Source organism: Vipera berus, assembly GCF_964194415.1.
Source record: "Vipera berus genome assembly, chromosome: 1".
NCBI classification, from domain to species: Eukaryota; Metazoa; Chordata; class Lepidosauria; order Squamata; family Viperidae; genus Vipera; species Vipera berus.
In genome coordinates this window covers 355,381,361-355,402,787 of record NC_138202.1, presented here as the reverse complement: position 1 = coordinate 355,402,787, position 21,427 = coordinate 355,381,361, and the positions used below count along the sequence as shown (strand labels likewise).

Sequence of the window (21,427 nt, the reverse complement as noted above, 5' to 3'; positions counted from 1 at the left end):
TGTTTATGAATAGAGTGGCCTGGCTTTATGGATGGACACAAAATATCCAGTCATAAAGCCTAGCCCCGTGGTGGTGAACCTATGGCACGCCTGCCACAGGTGGCACGCAGAGCCCTCTCTGTGGGCACGCGCACCGTCGCCCCAGTCCTAGGCCTTCAGCAGGGTTTTATATAACCTTTTCGCTTTCGGCCTCCGCCGCCGTATGCAAAAAAAAAAGGTTCAATCAATCAATCAATATCAACTTCTCGTGGGGAAAAAAAAAGATCTCGCAAAGTTGGAATTGATTGATTGAACTTTTTAATCCCACCCAGTCTGCCTTTACCACCACCGCCACGCCCACCCAATGGGCCACGCCCACCCAAAGGGCCATGCCCACCCGGCACCCGATGACACATAAGTGGGTTTTGGGTTGCAGTTTGGGCACTCGGTCTCTAAAAGGTTCACCATCACTGGCCTAGCCTCTTCAGGCTTCTGCTTGAGGCTGTTTTCCTATAGCAGAAAGACTGGGGCTGCTTTCTGCCTTTGTTAAGATTTTTCTCCTCTTGTCTGTCACTCTTGTGTTTTTGTTAGTTTTGCCAGCTTTGTTCATTTCTGTCTGTACATTTTCCCCTGCTCTCTGCACCTGTGTTACTATCTTATCATGTAACCATAGTGATTGTCACATGTCCAGCCATGTTATGGTTTTACTCTGATTTGTCCTACTAAGTGCGCATGTCTAGAAAAAGTTTGCTCACTTTTACTTTGTATTCTGCCTGATGAGAGATGTAGTCAGTTAGGTCTTTTGTTTTCTCATTAAAAGTTTTACAGTAGAATATGCCTCGGATTTCTTTCTTTGATGTTCACCATGCATCAAATGAACCACGGTTCATCGCCCTCTGATAGGGGAGTAATAATCCTTCCCTGACATTCTCCTTTAGGGGAAATATTCTATTCTGCTTCCTTTTAATGGTGTGTAGAATATTTTATTCTGATGAGGAGGCTCTCCCCACACCGTGTTCCAGTATTTGTGCGGCTGCCACAAAGATGAGGGGGGGGGGCACAGCACCTGAAGGCAGGACAAGAAGCAACGGATGGAAACTGATCAAGGAAAGGAACTACCTAGAACTAAGGAAGAATTTCCTGACAGTTAAAAGAATTGATCAATTGGAACAGATTTGCCTCCAGAAGTTATGGTTGCTCCATCACTGGAAGTTTTTAAGAAGAGACCGGACAGCCATTTGTCTGAAATGGTATAGGGCAGGGGTCTTCAAACTCGGCCCTTTTATGACTCATGGACTTCAACTCCCAGAATTCCTCAGCCAGCATGCCTGGCTGAGAAATTCTGGGAGTTGAAGTCCATGAGTCATAAAAGGGCCGAGTTTGAAGACCCATGGTATAGGGTCTCCTGCTTGAGTAGAGGGTTGGACTAGATGAGCTCTAAGATCCCTTCCAACTCTTGTATTGCACCTTCTATGACTGTAATTTCAGACACTGCTACAGTCCTAAGCCGAGAACTACCTGTAAAATGGCAGAGGTAGTTTATTGATTTGTTTTTGAACCACAACACAAACCTGGCTGTCAAAGAATACAGAGAAAATTGTGTAAAAGAAGGAATGGTGCAGAGGAAGCCAATCTGACTCTTTGGTCCTAGACTTCAAAATCACCTTGCAAATTTAATTGAGAGTTTTCACCTACAGTTGTTCTGTACCAGCCTGCTATCGGCCTTGCAGAAAAGGCAACCCCTTTACAGACGGCAAGAGGCTGGAATACGTCTGCCAAATTTATTACAAAAACAAACAAAACACGAACCAAGATACCGGAGCTTTGAAACTCTATCGGAGCGGTTGCTTTCAGCAAACCAGCCCTCCCCACACAAGTCCTTTATAAAGAGTTCAGGGCGTGGCTTCTCTCTCCCTCCTTCCGAGAAGCCCCATTGCCTTCCTCTGTTTACTCCTACTTGACTGCCTCCTGCGTTGGGCGTCCTTGAACAGGGCCAGCTGTGGGTCATCTTCATCCACGCTGTCAGGCTCACACAGCTGGGTCTCCACCAGGTGGGAGGGGCCTGGCTGGGGGCTCTGCGGAGCCTCAAAGCCATCATCAGCAAGTTTTTCAACACCCCCTTCCTCCCCCTCATCTGAGTCATTCGACCCAACTGCCGAACCCACAGGCTGACCCTGAATCACAACAACAGTTAGCAGCTCACACAAGTTCCTAAAACGGTTAAGGGGAAAGAACCAACAAACGACCCATCTGGAAAAATGCAGGAAGTCTTTGACATAGGACCACAGTTGAGCCCAAAATACATGTGGCTAAGTGAGAAATTTGTTAAGTGAGTTTTGCCCCATTTTCCATCCTTCCTTGCCAGATTTGTTAAGTGAATCCCTGCAGTTGTTAAGTTGTTAACATGGTTGTTAATGAGTCTGGCTTCCCCCATTGACTTTGCTACTCAGAAGGTCACAAACGGGGATCACACGACCCCAGGACACTGCGGCTGTCGTAAATATGAGCCACTTGCCGAGCATCTGGATTTTGACCACATTTCCATGGGGATGCTGCAAACGGTCGTAAGTGTGAAACATGATCATAAGTCACTTTTTTTCAGTGCCATTATAATTTCCAACGGTCACTAAATGAGCTGTTGTATCTCAAGGATTACGTGTAGAGTGAAAAAATTTTTTTTTCTGCTTTCCTTTCTCTTCTCCATTTGGATTCCTCTGCTGTCTGTATTTTTCCTGTTCTGCCCCTTAATGCTCTGTGTTGTTATTGTATCCAAGTTACCTTTTCATGGTGTGTGTTTTTTTATGGTTTCTCTTCAAAGCTTGATCCTCTTAAGTCCGGCGGTGGATCCTTTGAACTTCTGGGAGGTGCTTTGGATCGTAGGAATCACAGACTTTGTTCTGAAGTTTCTCTTCATGAGCTGCAAATGCATCGTTCTTCTGCTGCCTTGTTTTATCATGTCTCTTAAGTCCAAGGTAAAGATGCGGCTGTTTTTTAAAAAAATTTAAAAAATTTATTTATTTGTTGTGCGGCTTTTGATGAGAGCAGGTTTTGCTGTCTTAACTCATTTCCAAGGAAGACTGTCTTTTCATTGGTGTCTGTGTGCAAATATAACAACCACAACAACAGTAGTAGTAGTAGTAGTGTTGGAAGGGACATTGGAGGTCATCTAGTCCAACCCCCTGCTCAGGCAGGAAACCCTATACCATTTCAGACAAATGGCTTTCCAGTCTCTTCTTAAAAATTTCCAGTGTTGGAGCATTCACAACCTCTGGAGGCAGGTGGTTCCACTGGTTAATTGTTCTCACTGTCAGGAAATTCCTCCTTAGTTCTAGGTTGCTTCTCTCCTTGACTAGTTCCCATCCGTTGCTTCTTGTCCTGCCTTCAGGAGCTTTGGAGAATGGCTTGACTCCCTCTTCTTTGGGGCAGCCCCTCAAATATTGCAAAACTGCTGTCACATCACCCCTAGTCCTTCTTTTCATTAAATTAGACATTTATTTAGGGTTTGGCTAGCCTAAAGAAAAAAAGAAATAGGGGTGGCATGATAGAAGTGTTCCAGTATTTGAGGGGCTGACACAAAGAAGAGGGGGTCAAATTATTCTCCAAAGCACCAGAGGGAAGGACGAAAAACAATAGTTGGAAACTGACCAAAGAGAGAAGCAACCTGGAATTAAGGAGGAACTTCCTAACAGCAGTGAGGACAATCAACCAGAAATCAACCAGCTTTCCTCCAGAAATCATGGGCGCTCCATCACTGGAGGTTTTTAGGAAGAGACTAGATATTCACTTGTCAGAGACGGCATAGGTTCTCCTGCTCGAGCAGGGGGCTGGACTAGAAGACCTCCAAGGTCCCTTCCAGCTCTATTCTATTCAATCTTGAGTCTTGAAAATACTTAGCAACCTGCTCAAAAAGAAGAGGACAGGTAGCCCTTGACTTACAACCCCAATTGAGCCCCAGATTTCCTTTGCTAACGGGGCTGACTTTTGCCCCATTTTACAACCTCTTTGCCACAGTTGTTAAGCAAATCGCTGCAGTTGCTAAGCAAATCATATGGTTGTTAAGCAAATCTGCCTTCTCCCATTGACTTTCTTGTCAAAAGCCAGCTGGGAAGATTACAGTTGTTGATCATATGACTCTGGGACACCACAGCCGTCATAAATACTGTGTTTCCCCCAAAGTAAGGCCTACACCAACAATAAACCCTAGCTTGATTTTTGGGGGTGGGCCTAATATAAGCCCTATCCCAAAAATAAGCCCTAGTTTTGGGGCGAGGCACATACCTAAAAATCAAGCTAGGGCAGGTGTGTGTGTTGGGGGGAGCTTCGCCACCCGCCCCCCACCCGCTTACCTTGCAGCCACGCCTCTCCTTGCCGGCCCACTTCTTCTGAGGCCTCTTCTGCAGCCAGGCCTGCATTTGTCTGTCACAGGGCTTTCTGGAAGGCCTCTGTAGCAAAGAACCAAGCTATGGATTCAAATCATAGCTCGGTTCTGCGAGTCCTCAGCAGCCGAGCACCAAGCTACGGATTGAATTCATAGCTCGGTACTCGGCTGCTTGGGCCTTCTGGAAAGGCCTGACTGCAAAATGCAGGCCCGAATGCAGCTGCAGAACTTCGGTCCCAGAAGAAGTGGACCGGCTGGGTGGGGCTGTCGGTGCCAGAGGTGAGGTAAGGCCTACCCCAAAAATAAGACGTGCTTCTTTTGGAGGCAAAATAAAAAGACCCGGTCTTATTTTCAGGGGAACACGGTATGAGTCAGTTGTCAAGCACCTGAATTTTGATCACGTGACCATGAGGGACACTGCAATGGTTGGAAGAATGAAAACTAGTCACAGGTCACTTTTTTCCAATGCCATTGCAACTTTACACAGTTACTAAATGAATGTTGTAAGTTGAGGACTCCCTGTATTGTACGAATGTTTCTTCTAACATTCATTTTTGTGGCGTTTCCCTTGTTTTCCACAGGGTTACTGGTATATGCTGTTGGAAGAGCTTTGCCAGTGCTACGGTAAGGTGGTTCCTGCACCTGTTTGGTTTCGATACTTCGTTGGCTTAAGCGAATCAGATGGTACCATAGGGTGGAGTTTTGGCATCCTGTTGGCTTTGCTGTATCTTATCCTAAAGGTAAACATTCATTTCCTTCCAAGCGTCTTGTCCTAAAAAGAATGGAGTAACAGTGAAAACACAGTTTTCTTTTTTCTTTTTTATAATATTTTATTAGTTTTCTAATTTTACAATGAAGTATTTACAAAGCAACGTGGTGACTGGGTTAATCAATAGTTCAATAACATACATAAATCTTTAGTATAAATCTCAAGTTACAACATCAGATATTTCCTCAGATATCTAATATCTCATCTTAGGGTAATACAGTTCTTTTTGTTATTGACTAAGTAAAAACATCTTTAAAACACACAGTTTGCAATGTTACAGATAGCCCTTCACTTACGACTGTACAGTGCATTCAGAAAGTCCCTTAATGGTTCGTTGGTTTGTTCATTCATACCACCCAACTCACCTAGTGTTCTGTTCCAGCCTACTACCGGCCCTGCAGAAAAGGTAGGGACAACCCCTTTACAAAAGGCAAAAGGCTGGAAGTAAGCCCGCCAAATTTATTTACACAAAACAGATCCAAAACAGAGCAAACTGAGCAAAACAAAATACGAACCACTAAAACAGGAGCTATTCAAACCTTTGCCTTCAGCAAACCAGCCCTCCCACACATTCCCCTTTTAAACAGTTCAAGGTGTGGCTTCTCTTTGCCTCCTTCCGAGGTGCCCCATTGCCTTCCTCTGTTTACTCCTGATTGACTGCCTCCTGCGTCGGGCGTCCTTGAACAGGGCCAGCTGTGGGTCATCCACGCTGTCAGGCTCGCACAGCTGGGTCTGCGTAGTAACCAGATGGGAGGGGCCTGGCTGAGAGCTTTGTGAAGCCTCAGAGCTGTCCTCTGCAGGCTCTCTAAACCCCTCCTCTTCCTCCTCTGAATCGTCTGACCCAACTGTCGAACCCACAGGCTGACCCTGAATCACAACACCTAGAAGCAATTCACCTGGAGGTGGTTCATACTTTTTCCAAGGTCATCTCTGCTTTTCATTTCCAGAAATAGATGAATAACGTATTGGGGATGGGGTAGTGAATCCTGCAGTATGCAGGTTGGACTTGGTGTCCTCTGAGGTCCTTCCCAACTCTTACCACTCTATGATATATTCACCTACATTGGAAGCTCGTTCCCTGGTATTCAGGATGCCGCTTATAAGCACTTATATGTGTTTAGACCTCAAAGCATTGTTAGAGAAACCCCCCCTACACACACCCATTTCATGGTCTGTTCCTTTTGCTCCCCTCTGGGAGGAGGTTTTGAAGTATTTATAGCAGGACCACCTGATTCTGTAATAGCTTTGTTCCCTATGCCATCTGTCTGGTAAACTCACAAGATTTCATTTTTCTCGCCACGCACATGTATACATAATCCGAACTAGACTGTGTTGTTTCTCTGTGTCATATAATATATATGGGTATATGCATACATCTGTATTTATTTGTGTCGTATTTATGTAGTGTATATTGGAGGTGGTGACCCTTTGAGAGCTGTATGCAACGAAATTTCATTTTAAATGTATGCCAATTAGTGTACATTCAAAGTGACGATAAAGTTATTATTCTATTCTATTATTCTTATTCTATTCAGAAAGTATTTAGACCCCCTTCACTTTTGTCGGTTTTGTTAAGCTGCTGCCTGATTCTACAGTTGCTGAAATTCACTTTGTCCTCTCTCATTAATCTACACTCAGAACCCCTATAATGCCGAAGTGAAAACGGAATTTTAGAAATGTCTATAAATTTATTTAAAAAAAGAAAAAAAACCAACCCTGAAATATCACATTGGCATAAGCATTCAGACCCTTCACTCAGTACTTTGTTGAAGCACCTTTGGCAGCAATTACAGCCTCGAGTCTTTGGGGGTGTGACGCGACAAGCTTTGCACACCTGGATTGGGGGATTTTCTGCCCTTCATCCTTGCAAATCCTCTCAAGCTCGGTCAGGTTGGATAATGACCATCGGTGGACAGCCATTGTCCAAAGATGTTCAGTAGGGTTCAAGTCAGGGCTCTGTCTAGGCCAGTCTAGGACAGGGGTCCTCAACCTGTGGGCCGTGGCCCAGTAGTGGGCTGCGGCCTGCTGGCCACAGGGCCACGGGACAGGCTGGCCAGTGCGTGCATGGCTGGCTGGGGAATTCTGGGGGTTGAAGTCCACAAGTCTTGAAAGTTGCCAAGGTTGGGGACCCGTGGTCTAAGCTCATAGGAACACGCCGACTAAATTTAACGATAGGGCACATAAGGACTTCAATTTCTTCTGAAAAATGCTTTAAGTCTGAAATGCCAAGAGAACTACTACTATAGGACAGACCCTACATTCTCTTCTCTCTTTTGTTTGCTTTTCAGCTTTTGAGTTTGTTTGCCCACCTGAAAAACTTCAAAAGGGTCTTACGGATATTTTTCACAAGACCGGTGAGTATTTGTGTGCTCTAAAGAGAATTATAGATAGACCTCGACCACAATTTTTTTTTTAAATTCCATTTATATCCCACCCTTCTCCGAAGACTCAGGGCGGCTTACAAGCTTAGCAGTAGCCTTCATTCTATGTATATGCCTGCTTATTAGGGCTTTCACACACACCCCAAGCGGCATTATTACAAAGTCAACTTAATTGCCCCCAACAATCTGGGTCCTCATTTTACCTACCTCGGAAGGATGGAAGGCTGAGTCAACCTTGAGCCTGGTGGGACTCGAACCTGCACTAATTGCAGTCAGCTGGTGTTACTTAAGGAGGCATTAGCCCACTGCTCCACCGAGGCTCTATTGAGCTCAAAATTTCTTTGGCTAAGCAAGACGGTTGTTAAGTGAGTTTGGCTCCATTTTACAACCTTTCCGGCCACCATTGTTATGTGAATCACTGCAGTCAGAAGGTCGCAAAAGGGGATCACGTGACACACACACACACACCCCGGGAACGCTGCGACCGTTATAAATATGAACCCAGTTGCCAGACCACTGAATTTTGTTCACGTGATCACGGGGGCATGCTGCAACAGTTGTGTGAACAACGGTCATAAGTCAGTTTTTTTCAGTGCCGGCGTAACTTCAAGCGGTCACTAAACAAATGTTTTTTAAGTCGAGGGCTACCTGCATGATCTGCAGGCGGACGAGTCTCACTCTTAATAGGAGCTCGAAAACGAATCCGTGTTTATTTCAATCACAGATTAAAGAATTAATTTGGTGAATCAGTTGATACCCGGCCACTATCGCAGTGATTCTCTGGTGTTTTAGAACGCAGAGAGAGATCTCTGAGCGTAGAATACCGCTTTGCCCCAGAAAATGTCTTTCATATTGAAAGCAAGCCCCTAAAACAGGGGTCTTCAAACTTGGCCCTTTTATGACTTGTGGACTTCAACTCCCAGAATTCCTCAGCCAGGCACACGTGCCTGGCTGAGGAATTCTGGGAGTTGAAGTCCACAAGTCATAAAAGGGCCAAGTTTGAAGACCCCTGCCCTAAAACTTCCTACTCTTCAATAAGACCACAAGCAGCGGGGTGGTAGCTCTAGAACAGACATGTCAAACTCGTGACGTCACGTGACGTCGCACGTCGTATTACAACTTTTGCCCCATTGCTGGCAATGGGGTGGGCGCAGTTTCCTCGTGACGCGTCCGGCCCGTGGGCCAGCAGTTTGACACCCCTACTCTAGAATAACACTAGAACTGACAGAAGAAGTTATCAGTCATCAACAGACCCATAGAGGTAACCCACATTTACACACCATTCAAAAGACATAACCTAGGAAGAAAAGCAAAGGACTGGATCACCCCTTCAGCAGCCAGCGTTCAGATAAGCAGGGATTAACACCAGACAAGCAGTCAAGCAGAAACCAATACCCTAATCAAGGAATCACCAAGGAAGAAACCTCACCTCCAGCCAAACTGGCAGGTCAAGGTGCTGTATACAAACAGGCAGCAAATCCCACACTCCCTTGCTCTGATGATGTTACCTAGTTGAGTCACAAAACGTCTGCAAGCAAACAACCAAACTCAGAGCCATTAGAACTCCACAAGAACTGATGTTCATCCTGTCGCAATGGTTGTGGTTCATTGTGCCATAGTTTAAAGTAGGGGTCAACCACCTTTCTGGGCTGGCGGCCCGGTGGGCAAGGGAGGGGCAGACACCTTTATGCATGCATGCACACACCCCCAAATGTAGCTGCCCGTGCGTATGCGTGAACGGGGCCCTGAGCATGTGCGCTCCAAAATGGGGCTGCTAGCGCAGGTGCGAGGGCTGTACCGAGGCTAGAGCCGGCACGAGGTTCATACCAAGGCTAGTGCAGTGCAAGAGTCACACCAGGGGTCGCGCTGAGGCTAGTGCAGGCGCAAGGGTCATACCAAGGTTAGCGCTGGCATGAGGTTCATACTGAGGCTAGCGCCGGCACGAGACTCATAACAAGGGTCGTGCCAAGCAGGGCTTTTCATCCTCTTCACCCATTGTACCACTTTCATGATATGGCAACATCCGAGTACCACCAGTTGCCTAGCAAGGTGTGAAAAACTTGATGGCCAAAAAAAAAGGGAAAAAGTGATGAAGTACAGATAGTCCTTGACTTAAAACAGTTCGCTTAGTGACTGTTTGAAGTTTAATTTAATAATTTAATAATTTAATTTGTATACCGCCCTTCTCCCGAAGGACTCAGGGCGGTGAACAGGGCAATACAATGGCACTGAAAAAAGTGCTCCCCAAGCCACAGCCGAGCAAGACACCTGCCTGCCCGCCCGGCGGCGCTCTTCCTCCTGTCAGAGGTTTTCATTGTTGTGAGCATTTCTGTTGAGGATTGGCAGTGGGGGTGGGGTGGGGTGGGGGTGTTTGGTTTTTATTCCCCCCATCTGCTGGGTGGTTGCAGCAGGTTTTGTTCACTTCACATGACCCTGGGACACTGTGACCGTCATAAATATGAATCAGTTGCCAAGCATCTGAATGTAAATCACAAGACCCTGGAGATGCTGCAACATTCCAGCTGATCGGCGCTTCTTCTGGGCTCAGCAAAAGCGCCAGGATCAGTGCTGAGCTCCAGCTGGATCCTGGTGCTGATCCTGACGCTTTTGCTGAGCCCTGACAGCTCCAGCCATCTCTCGCTCAGGCTTGTGCGGTGCTGCCACCGGTTCAGCTCATTCCCCTCCCCCACTACCACTTTCCTAGGATGGTCGCGTACCACCTGCCAGGTGCCAATGTACCACAGGTGGTACCTGTACCACTGGTTGAAAAGCCTTGGTGCTGAGGCTAGCACAGCACAAGAGTCACGCCAAGGGACGTGCCGAGGCTAGCCCCCGAGGCTAGTGCTGGCACGAGGGGGGTTGAGCACACACGCAGGTACTAGCCAGCTACTTACGCAGCCCAGTGGCCAAGAGGCTGCGGACCAGTAGTGGGCCGCAGCCCATAGGTTGGGGACCTCTGGTTTATAGGATTATAATGTTAACATAATAGTTGGTATCGGTTACTTTAGAGACAGAGATTTTTTTATTTTTTATTGTGACAGAGGTGTCTGTTGTTCAGAAGGCACAGAGAGGGCGATGATTAAAGTGTCTTAAAAGCAGCTGGAAGGACTGAATTCCTGCAAAGCTGCTTTGCTGTGCAGCTTTCTGATTGATTGATTGATTTACTCATTGCACTGCTATAGCTGCCCATCTCACAGAAGGCAACTCTGATGGCCCTAGGATACAAATTCTGAGTATTGTGTGTCTGCTTTCTCCTGCGAGCAGAGTCTTGCGTTAACAAAGAGGCCGGCAGCCGTGGGGGTCCTTTGTGCTCCCTGACCTGGGTTGTTTTCTTGCAGACGTTTCATTCCCAAACTAACGAACATCGTCCGCGCAAGTAGCCGGCGACTGAAAATCTTTGTTTTTTTTATTATATATATAAATAAAATTAATCATGTTCGCACGGTTGCTTTGGAAAGTCCACATACGTATGGGTCAAATCCTTCCTGTCCAGGGAGATCTGCTCTGTATTATTTTTTTTAATCGAGGGTGCAAAACAATCCATAAATGAATGTGGGCTAAAGGTCAGTAAAAGTGCAGGATTGTTCTGGGGCAGAACAGGAAACTAAAGGAGAATATTTATAGCTCAGGATTGAAATGAGGAGTTCTTGGTGATCTCTTGAGCTGGGTGGTCTTCTTTGGAGACATTTCATGACCCAAACTAGGTAACATCATCAGTGCTAGAAGGGAGTGTGGGGTTTACACTGTTGATGTAGCCTACTGTGGTCGTGAAACGTCTGCAAGAAAACAACCAGGCTCAGAGAGCACCAAGGATCCCTAAATACTCTCTTTTCTCCAGCTCCTCTGATATTATGTTCCTCTTCCTCCTCCTCCTCCTCTTCCTCCTCCTCCTCCTCCTCCTCCTCCTCCTCCCCCTTTCCCTTTGCAGAGCTACGGAGTGGTGGCCAGCAAGAGACAACGTGCTGACGCAGATGATCTTTGTGCTATTTGTCAAGCTGAGTTTCAGAAGCCGGTTGTCCTTCTCTGCCAGGTAACACACATGTCACTCAAATGCTTGTAAGCCACACCTTGTGTGCTCCTGCACTGAAGACTAGCAAATGGGACAGGAAACAAGTCAGTGTGCACCGTTCTTATTGTAGCGGCACTTCCGCAACGAGTGAAATCTTCAGCACATAGTTCAGTCGGTCTTGCAAATATTGGTAGGTCCTTTGCCTTCAAGCATCCTAACTCTTGCACGAGCATCACCAGATCTGAAACTGAAGTTTTAAGACAAAGTGAAAATGTCTGGAAGCTTTTGGGATCCCATTACAGGTAGCCCTCGACTTACAACCGTAATGGAGCCTGCCCATTTTGGTCATTAGCCGTGACAGTTGTAAAATGGCTCATCGTATGACCAACCTGATTTTACCACCTGCTTTGGTACTACTACCTTTGTTAAGTGATTGTGGTCGCTGTTAAGCGAAACCACTGTATGCTACAGAGCAGGGAGTGGGGTACCTTGGCTCTTTCATGACTTTTTGTGGACTTCCAACTCCTGGAATTCCTGAGCCAGCATGGCTGGCTGAGGAATTCTAGGAGTTGAAGTCCACAAGTCATAAAAGAGCCAAGGTTCTCCATCCCTGCTAATAGAGCAATTCTGCTGAAAACTGGATGTAAAAACCAGTGCCTTGGTAAAATCGTAAATCGTGGTCACTTGACTGCGGGATTCTGCAAATAATGCCTGAAATGTGGTCACGTGACTGGGGGGGTGACTGCGGGGGCGGGGGGAGACCAGCACTTATGGAACTTCGGAACTGGGTCATTAGCACCTTTTGGGGATTTGTCCTAATTTGTCAAACCATTGCTAAGTGACTGGTTGTAAGTGAAGGACTACGTCTATTAAGTTGAAAATAACGGCAGAGACTTTGCAGCTCAGCATTGGTTTTCCAGATCTAGTTATTCCCCCTCCCTTCCTTTGACACATCCAGGAATGATGCTGGGCAGTATACAGAATGCTGGGCAGTATACAAAAATGTTGATCCTTCCCTATAAAATTGCATGCATTTCTAAAGCAATATCCTTCTTAATTGGGGTGGCATGATGGCTCAGCAGTTAAGACACTGGACCTGTTGGCTGGAAAGCCAACAGCCGGGGTTTGAGACCCAAGCATCAGCCAAAGAGCTGTTGCCAACCTAGCCGTTTCAAAAAGTACACATACTCGAGTAGATAAATAGGTACCACTTTTGTGGGAAAGTAACAGCGTTCCGAGATGTCATGCTGGGCACATGAGTGCAAAAATGTCTTCGGCCGGTGCTGGCTCAGTGGCCATTGAAATGGAGATGAGTGGTGCCCCCTAGAGTCAGCAACAATTAGTAGTGTAAAATCCGCAGTTAAAAATAAAATACCTTTATTTTTTTCCTAACCATGCTGAGGAGATTGGCTGCTAACTCAGAATAGCTGTCATGGTTCCGATAAATGAGACCAGTAAAAGAGAACTCCAGGGCAAAAAAACTTTCCTTGAACATATTTATTTGGCTACATAGTATCCGCATGGTCAAAAGTGAAACCAAGACTGAAGTTCCCCCCCAAAAAAGGTTACAATGTTACAAAGTTGAACTTCCCACCCCAGTAATATGTCACAACTCACATTCCCCAATTAACTATTTGAATGGGCTCTAAAATGAAATCAGCAATGACCTTGGTTCCCACAGAACAATTTATTGCTTTGATTAAGCTAATAAATACTCATATCTCCCCCTCCCAATTCTGTGGCAACTGAAAACGAAGGGAAAATGGCTTCAGCCAAATTCGTTCGTAGAGTTGACAATAGCTCTGCGAGGGTGATGGGGGGGGAGATGTTTCTAAAAGGTTCAGCTGATATTTACCGTTGTTTGTCGTGCATTAATCAGTTTGATTTCGAGCTGAGCAGTATCAGTTGAACAACAGTTGAGTGTGTCAGTGAAGATTCTCACTCAACCAAGTAGAATTTTCTGGAAGTTATGGCGAATAGAACTTTTTTGCTTGCTGGTTTGAAAATAATAATAATAATAATAATAATAATAATAATAATAATAATAATAATAATAATAATAATAATAATAATAATAATAATAATAATACCACCACCACCACCGCAACCTGGCCATCGAAACTGCGTGATTATAGATGAAACATGTAACAGTCATACCCATTGTCATCGGGGCACTGGGAACTATGTCCAAAAACTTTACAAAACACATCAAGAAATTGCATCTTCCTGCAATGACTCCAGCAAAGTTACAAAAAACTGCGCTACTCGGAACATCTTACATTTTAAGGAGATACCTGGTTGATACCTAGGACGCTGGCAGCAACCCGTGTCAACCATTAGTGCCAGTCAATTTGAGGGTTCAGTTGACTGAGTTTCATGTTTTATGAATAAGTTTTATAATAATAATAATAATAGAGTTGGAAGGGACCTTGGAGGTCATCTAGTCCAACCCCCTGCTCAGGCAGGAAACCTATACCATTTCAGACAAAGGGTTATCCAGTCTCTTCTTAAAAACATCCAGTGTTGGAGCATTCACAGCTTCTGGAGGCAGGTTGTTCCACTGATTAATTGTTCTAACTGTCAGGAAGTTTCTCCTTAATTCCAGGTTGCTTCTCTCTTTGGTTAGTTTCCATCCGTTGCTTCTTGTCCCGCCTTCGGGCGCTTTGGAGAATAGCTTGACTCCCTCTTCTTTGGGGCAGCCCCTGAGATACTGGAAGACTGCTATCATGTCCTCCCCGGTCCTTCTCTTCATTAAACTAGACATACCCAATTCCAGCAACCATTCCTTATATATTTTAGCCTCCACTCCCCTAATCGTGTTTCGCTGCTTATCCAAGAACAGGGAGTCCTCGACTTATGACCACAATGGAGCCCAACATTTGTGTCGCTAAGCAAGATGAGAATTTTGCCCCATTTTGCAATCTTTCTTGCCACAGTTAAGCGAATCACTGCAGTTGTCCATTTAGTGACCTGGTTGTTAAGTGACTCTGGCTTCCCCATTGACTGCGATTGTCGGAAGGTCGCAAAAGGGGATCATGTGACCCAGGGACACCCCAACCGTCCTAAGTATGAGTCAGTTGCGAAGCCTCTGAATTCCGATCATGTGACCACAGGGATGCTGCATCGGTCGTTAAAAAGTATGAAAAATAAGTCATACGTCACTTTTTTCAGTGCCTTTGTAACTTCGAACAGTCACTAAACAAAGCGTTGTAAGGTCAAGGATCATCTGTAGCTTCTTCGGCCTGAGCAAATTTGTAAGGGGGACTCTCCCTGGAGGAAATATTAGGGGTCCCTCTACTCTAGCCAGCTTGCTCAGACTGAGGATGCTACTTGAGTAAGCAGTGAAATGTTTTGAACCAACGAGAAAAGAATTCCAGTTGCCAGGACTTGACTCCCAGATAATGGTTGAGTAGAAACAGTATCTTAAATCGGGGGTCCCCAATCCCCAGTCCGTGGACCGACACCGGCCCGCGGCATGCCAGAAACCGGTCTGCGCAAACAAAGCCTCATCTGCGGGATACAGGCAGAACATGAAACACGCTCTCTCCAAGGACCCGGTCCCTGGTGCCTAGGAGGTTGAGGACCTCTGTCTTATACCAGGCATAGCTTAGAATCCACACCTAGAGGTAAGAACGGAGGCAACTGAGCCCTTAATAGGTTGTCCTCCACATACAACAGTTCATTTAGTAACCGTTCAAATTTACAACAGCACTGAAAAAAGTGAATGATGACCTTTTTTCCACCCCATGTTGCAGCATCCCCGTGGTCATGTGATCAAAGCAGATGCTTCGTAACTGTTTCATATTTATGATGGTCACAGTGTCCTGGGCCCACGTGACAACCTTTTGCGACCTTCTGACACGCAAAGTCAACGGGGAAGCCAGACTCCCTTAAATAACCCTGTTGCTAACTTAACTGCAGTGATTCGCTCAGCCACTGCAGCAAGGAAGGTGGCATAATGGAGCCAAACTCACTTAACAATTGTCTGGCTTAGCAACAGCCATTTTGGGCTCCATTGCGGTCATAGGTTGACCACACTAACCTGTAGTTCAGAGCTCCCCAACCTTTTAGGCACCAGGGACCGGTTCCGTGGAGAGAGGTTTTTCCATGGACCGGAGGGTGCGTGGTTTTGAGTGCTGCCTGCATCCTACGGACGGGGCTTTGTTTGTGCGGACTGGTTGCTGGCATACCACAGCTCGGTACTGGTCCATGGCCCGGAGGTTGGAGACCCCTGCTATCGTCATTTCCCTGATGTTTGCATGGTCCTGTAACCAACGCCATCCTGTCTCTTTTTCCAGCACATATTTTGTGACGAGTGCATTGCTCTGTGGCTGAATCGAGAGAAGACGTGTCCCCTGTGTCGAACGGTCCTTTCCACACACGTCAACAAGTGGTACGATGGCGCAACCTCTGCACAATTGCAACTCTATTAAACTAAAAAAATAAAGTGGCTGTGTGCTTCACAGTATGGACTCATTTGAACGCCAAGCGTGCAGGTGTTAAGAGGATATGACTGGATGGAGAGGGATACAGACAGAATAATGCCTTGGGTCTCTCCACTGACTATATTTGAATTTGTTCAGACACCGAGCTTGTATACTACTTAATTTTCCATATGGAATTAATCCTTTCAGTGCTGCTGTTGGGAAATTCTCCAACTTCTCCTGAGTATCAAAAGATTATTTTTACAGTCACTAGTCTACCAAATTAGCAACGGGATACCTTCCTTGCATCCAGTGTCAACATCTGTTGTATGCAAGCTTTAGATTCGGAGCTAGAAAATCCACCTTATCGGATTTGCACGTGTTCGTTTCCCTTGGGGATGCTCTAACCATTGTACCTGGCCATCACAGGGCAAGAATCATGGAATCATTTCTGCTTTCCATGCCCAGAAAGCTCAAATTTCAGTTATGCAAACACGGATAGGACTTTTCTACTTTTTGTAAGTCTGAATTTTAAAGAATAAAGGTTTTGGCCTATATTTTGTCATAAGCAGCTAGATTTTTACTAAAGAGGAACACTGTATTTTAGTGCTTCTTTGAAAAAAAAAATGTAGCGTATAGTTGATGAAAATAAATGCAGTTTGAATCTTGTCAGCCTGCGATTCTTGAGTTAAACCTTTTATATATTTATAAACTCATTTTTCCCCCTACATTTATATGCATGACACGAATTCACTCGTGACCGAGGAATAGATAGGGGAGCACGCCATGTCTAATACAGAGTTCCCCAACCTTTGCAGCTTGGCAGCCTGGAAGGAAAGGCAGCAGGGAAACGTACACACGCGTACCCTGCGCATGCATGCGCAAATGGGTGCGTGTATGATGGTGCCCACTAGTGTGAGTGCACACGCGCACGTGGGCCATACACACCCATGGCGCACACTAGAACCCACATGTGCAAACGGGCTGCGCGCACCCAGGGCATGTGCGCTGGTACACGGGTGCATGCACAAATGGGCCACTGGTGCACACATGCATGCGCAAATAGGGCCGCCACTGACCGTGCGGCAGTTCTACCGCGAGTGGGGTGGGGCTCACCTGCTATTCCTGGGGCCCAGTGGTCCACAGGCCTCGGCTCGGTACCGGGACACAGCCCATAGGTTGGGGACTCCCTGGTCTAATATATTAGCACCTGGTTGATGAGACTTTCTTGATTTGAAGGATCATATGGAAAGAGAAATTAAAGACATTCTAAAAGTTGCTGGCAATTCTTCACAGAAATTGCACTGGGAATGTATCCCAATTCTAACTGTCCAGGCTACCAGACTAGAGCAGCTGTTGACCCAAATGTTGATGCTCAAAACACATTGACCTGAATATCTTGATTCCAAAGACATCTGAGCTGTACATTGCTTCGCTCTCTAGCAATCTAAGGTACAAGTCAACCTGTAGTCAACTTAATGAATAGATGTGAGCCCGAACTTTCTGTTGTTAAGTGAACCAGTTAAGTGATTTTTGCCCAATTTTATGTCTTTCCTTGCTAATTAAGTGAATCACCTGCCGTTCTTTAGTAACTGCTTGTGAGAAGGACACAAAGGGTGATCGCATGATCCCGGCAAGCTGCAACCTTTGTAACTATGAGTCAGTTGCCAAGCATCTGAATTTTGTTCACATGAACGTGGTCACTTTTTCCAATGCTGTTGTAACTTTGGTCACTAAATGAACTGTTGTAATTTGAGGGCTACCTGTGTACAGGTAGCCCGTCCACTTGCAACCATCTCAGCCTCCCCAGTTATGTGATCAAAATTCAGGCACTTGGCAACTCGCGTGTATTTGTGAGAGCTGCAGCCTCCTGAGTTACGTGATTGCCATTTGTGACCTCCCCAGCCAGTTTCCAACCAGCAAAATCAATGAGGGGAAGTTGGATTCACTTAATGACCATGCGATTCATTTAACAGCTGCAGCAAAAAAAGGTGGTAAAATCAGGTGCAATTCGCATAACTGCCACCTTCCTTACCGATGGAGATTGTGGTCCAGTGTGTGGTTGTTGAGCATGGTTTGCATTTTTATTTATTCAGAATAACAGAACTGTAAGGGATCTTGGAGGTCTTCTAGTCCAACCCCTTGTTCAGGCAGGAAACCTTATTAATTTTTATGCCCCTCGTCTCCCTTATAAGGCGACTATATAAGGACTGGTTTCTGAATGGATTTATTGACCTACAGCAGGTGTCTTCAGACTTGGTCCTTTTATGACTTGTGGACTTCAACTCCCAGAATTATTCAGCCAGCATGCCTGGCTGAGGAATTCTGGGAGTTGAAGTCCACAAGTCATAAATGGGCCAAGTTTGAAGACCCCTGACTTACAGTATACTCACTCATTATTGACTTGGGTTCATTAGTTTTATTTCATCAAAATCCGGAAAGCCAAACTCAAACCAACTTCATCACGGATTTGCCCAGAAAGTAAACAGAAGCATGAATGAAGGTGAATCTACGTGTCCCAGGATAATGTTGCAGGATCCAATCTAAGTCAGTCACCGGGACCAGAGATTTAGTCTTCTGAGCTCTGGGACTCGTGCTGGAGCCCATCTGCAGGGAACCTCTGTTTAGCAGAGGAGTTTGAGGAGACCCAAACTCCTTGGTAGCCTCACATTGCAATGAACAAGGACATATATTCAATTTCGCAGCTACTAAGATTGCTGGCTGAGCAGATACAAAAACAGCTGGGGAAAAGATTGAAGCCTGGGAAATGGGCCCTTCATCAATCAACAGGAGTGTTGATGTATCACCAGCTTATCAAGTACTTAGGAGGTGAAGGCTTGGCATCACAAGGAAACAACAGCCAATGACCTTAATAGCCAGCTATCAACACAACCCAATCAACATCTAAAAAGCGGCACACAGCCAGGCACCACATAAATGATATACACAAAATAGCCCATAGCACACATTTTGGTGAGAGACAAGTTCCCCGAAGATGGGCTGCAGCACAAGTCTGGAAGCTTGGAAGACAAAACCGCTGATCCTGGTGACCGACCCAGATTGGATCCTGCAGTCAGAAGCATGCTTCCTTATTCAAAGTTAATAATGGATCCGTTATATTTCTTCCATTGAGTGTTTGGTGAGAATCTCTTACTTTTTAAAAAGCTACACCTATCTTTCCCTACAGCTACTATTTAGCTGCACATTTCTGCTTTCAGAGGCCCGAACATTTTACCTCATTGCCACCTAGCACCTCAGATTAGCTTGGAAACCCAAGTTTCTCCATTCAAGGACAAGAAATAAAGAAATCACAATTCAATCATTTGTTCAAAGTTGCATTTAATTGCTATTTACACCCATCTGTTTTGAAATCAAGTATATTTCATTACAGTAAATAGTACAGAATGAGGTAACAACCCTCATACCATTCCTTGTAAGGCAGCTGTAGTCGGATTCATAATGGATGGTTAACACAGCCAGCTAACGTTTTGCAGAAAGAACATGGTTTTAAAATGGTGAAAAGTTGTCATTGTGCATCACTTGGTTGAGCTCTTCCCATCCCCTCCCTTCCTTAAAGTACCAGGGTTGAATCTTAAATTACTGAAGATAAACTGGCTAAGATAGCTAAAATGAAACCTGCATCCTGTTTCATTCTTCTGAAAGCTTAAGATATATCCCACATGGACTGTTGTTATGCTGGCTTAGACAATGAAAGCAGCACTTGCTTGTTGTCATCAACATGTCCAGTACGCACCTTCTACTTTAACGGGGGTTAACAAACCTTGGCCCTTCCTTGCAGATTACCAGTGTTGCTAGACAAATTTGCACCTTACAGCCAGATAGGACAGAGAAAACACAATCTGAACTACAGTTTTACACAGCTCCTGCCCTTCCGACCTGCGTATACATAGTAGTCCTAGATTACCAGGAGAAGAGAATATTTGTAGTTCAGAGTTGGGATGACAGGATCCCTGGTGCTCTGGATGGTTTTCTTGCAGATGTTTCATTACCCAGCTAGGTAACATCATCAGAAGTGAGAGGGCTTTTGCACTGATGACGTAACCTAGTTTGGTAATGAAACGTCTGCAAGAAAACAACCCAGCTCAGAGAGCGCCAAGGGCCCCACGCTCCCTAGATTATTCAAACCTTACCTAAACAAGGATGTACATTCTCTGCTTCGTCTCCTACAGCACCAGTGCAGGTAAACACACATTGGGCCAACATGGTAAGGGAGGGAGTCGACCCCACTTCTGGCCAGTCCTGTAACATCCTGTCCCCTGATCATAAGAACAGCCTTCCCGGTTTGAACAGATCGGAGCAGGTGGCCTCAGGCTGGGGAAGATCACCATCTCTTTCCTCCTTAAAGATTGTCATCTACAGACCTTCTAGGAAATTGAGGGTGCCCAGGATTCAAAACCATTCCTCTTAACCCAACCGTTCCATCTTTGCAGACCAGTCGAGAGGGAGAGGGGGGGGGGGAAGAGGAAATGGTTCTGTGTGAGCATGCACGCTCGCGGCTCCATCTGCACAAGTGGGTGGCGCTCGCGTGTGTGAAGCTCTATTTGTGCAAGTGCCTGCCGTTTGTGCAAATGGAGCTGCGAACGCTCCCTTGCTGCTCGTGCGGCCCAGTTCCGAATGGGCTGCGTCCTGAGGACTGGGGACCCCTCGCTCTAACACCTGGATACTTGCCTCCCGGGATCGTAGGAAGATGATTTAACACTGTAGACTTGAACATGTTCATCTGAACGTGGTTAGGAGGAAGCTAACAGCGGATGGCACCAAAACAAGCTGGCATGCCAGCAGCGTCTGCGCCCAGAGGGTGGATTCCTGAGGAATCCAATGCTCGTTCTGCTCTGCCCCAAACAGGTCAGACAAGGCCACCCGTTCGAATTATCTCTTTATTCCTCAAAGCAAACTCTACTGTACAATCAGCGTTGATTCTTAGTGGAACTTTAAACATGGTTCAAGTCATCAAGATTGAATACTTAACATATGTTGTTAGCTTCAGCAGGTATTAACCCCAAGTTATTTCTTCTTTATAGAAGGATACAAAAATCTATATATAAAAAAAATCAAAACAATAGCAAAAAACCCCAAGATTATAATTAAAAAAGCAGAGATTGTATAAAATAAATCTCAATTACTATGGAAACCTTTTTTTTGTTTTTGTTTAAGACATTGTTAAAGAAAGCACTTAAATTTCTCCAATAGACATTTCCATATAGATGGTTCTGGTTTCTGATTTCATACAAGGGAATTCCCCCTCTTCGAAGTTGACGCAATAGCTATTATCTACAAGAAGGGCGGGAATCCAGTTGGGGAAATTGATTCTTTATACAAATAAATACAAGATCACCCAAATTGCATAGTGTGCGCGCTTACTGTCCCAAATCGTGATTCCAATTTTTTTTCACAGTTTAAAAGACCAAAAGGGGCACTTGAAACATTTAACCTTGGGGTGTCCAACTCTGGCAACTTTTAAGACTT

General features: G+C 45.5%; 1 protein-coding gene across 1 annotated transcript in view; it reads left to right on the top strand.

Moving 5' to 3' along the window:
• The window catches only part of RNFT1 (ring finger protein, transmembrane 1), a 37,601-nt gene extending 20,995 nt beyond the window's left edge, over window positions 1-16,606 (top strand). The window contains exons 5-9 of the mRNA XM_081313486.1: window positions 2,798-2,951; window positions 4,939-5,097; window positions 7,415-7,480; window positions 11,436-11,537; window positions 15,815-16,606. Of these exons, the coding sequence (XP_081169612.1) occupies window positions 2,798-2,951; window positions 4,939-5,097; window positions 7,415-7,480; window positions 11,436-11,537; window positions 15,815-15,949 (616 nt within the window). The 3' untranslated portion in view covers window positions 15,950-16,606. The remainder of the gene's footprint in view (window positions 1-2,797; window positions 2,952-4,938; window positions 5,098-7,414; window positions 7,481-11,435; window positions 11,538-15,814) is intronic.
• The last annotated feature ends 4,821 nt before the right edge of the window (window positions 16,607-21,427 follow it).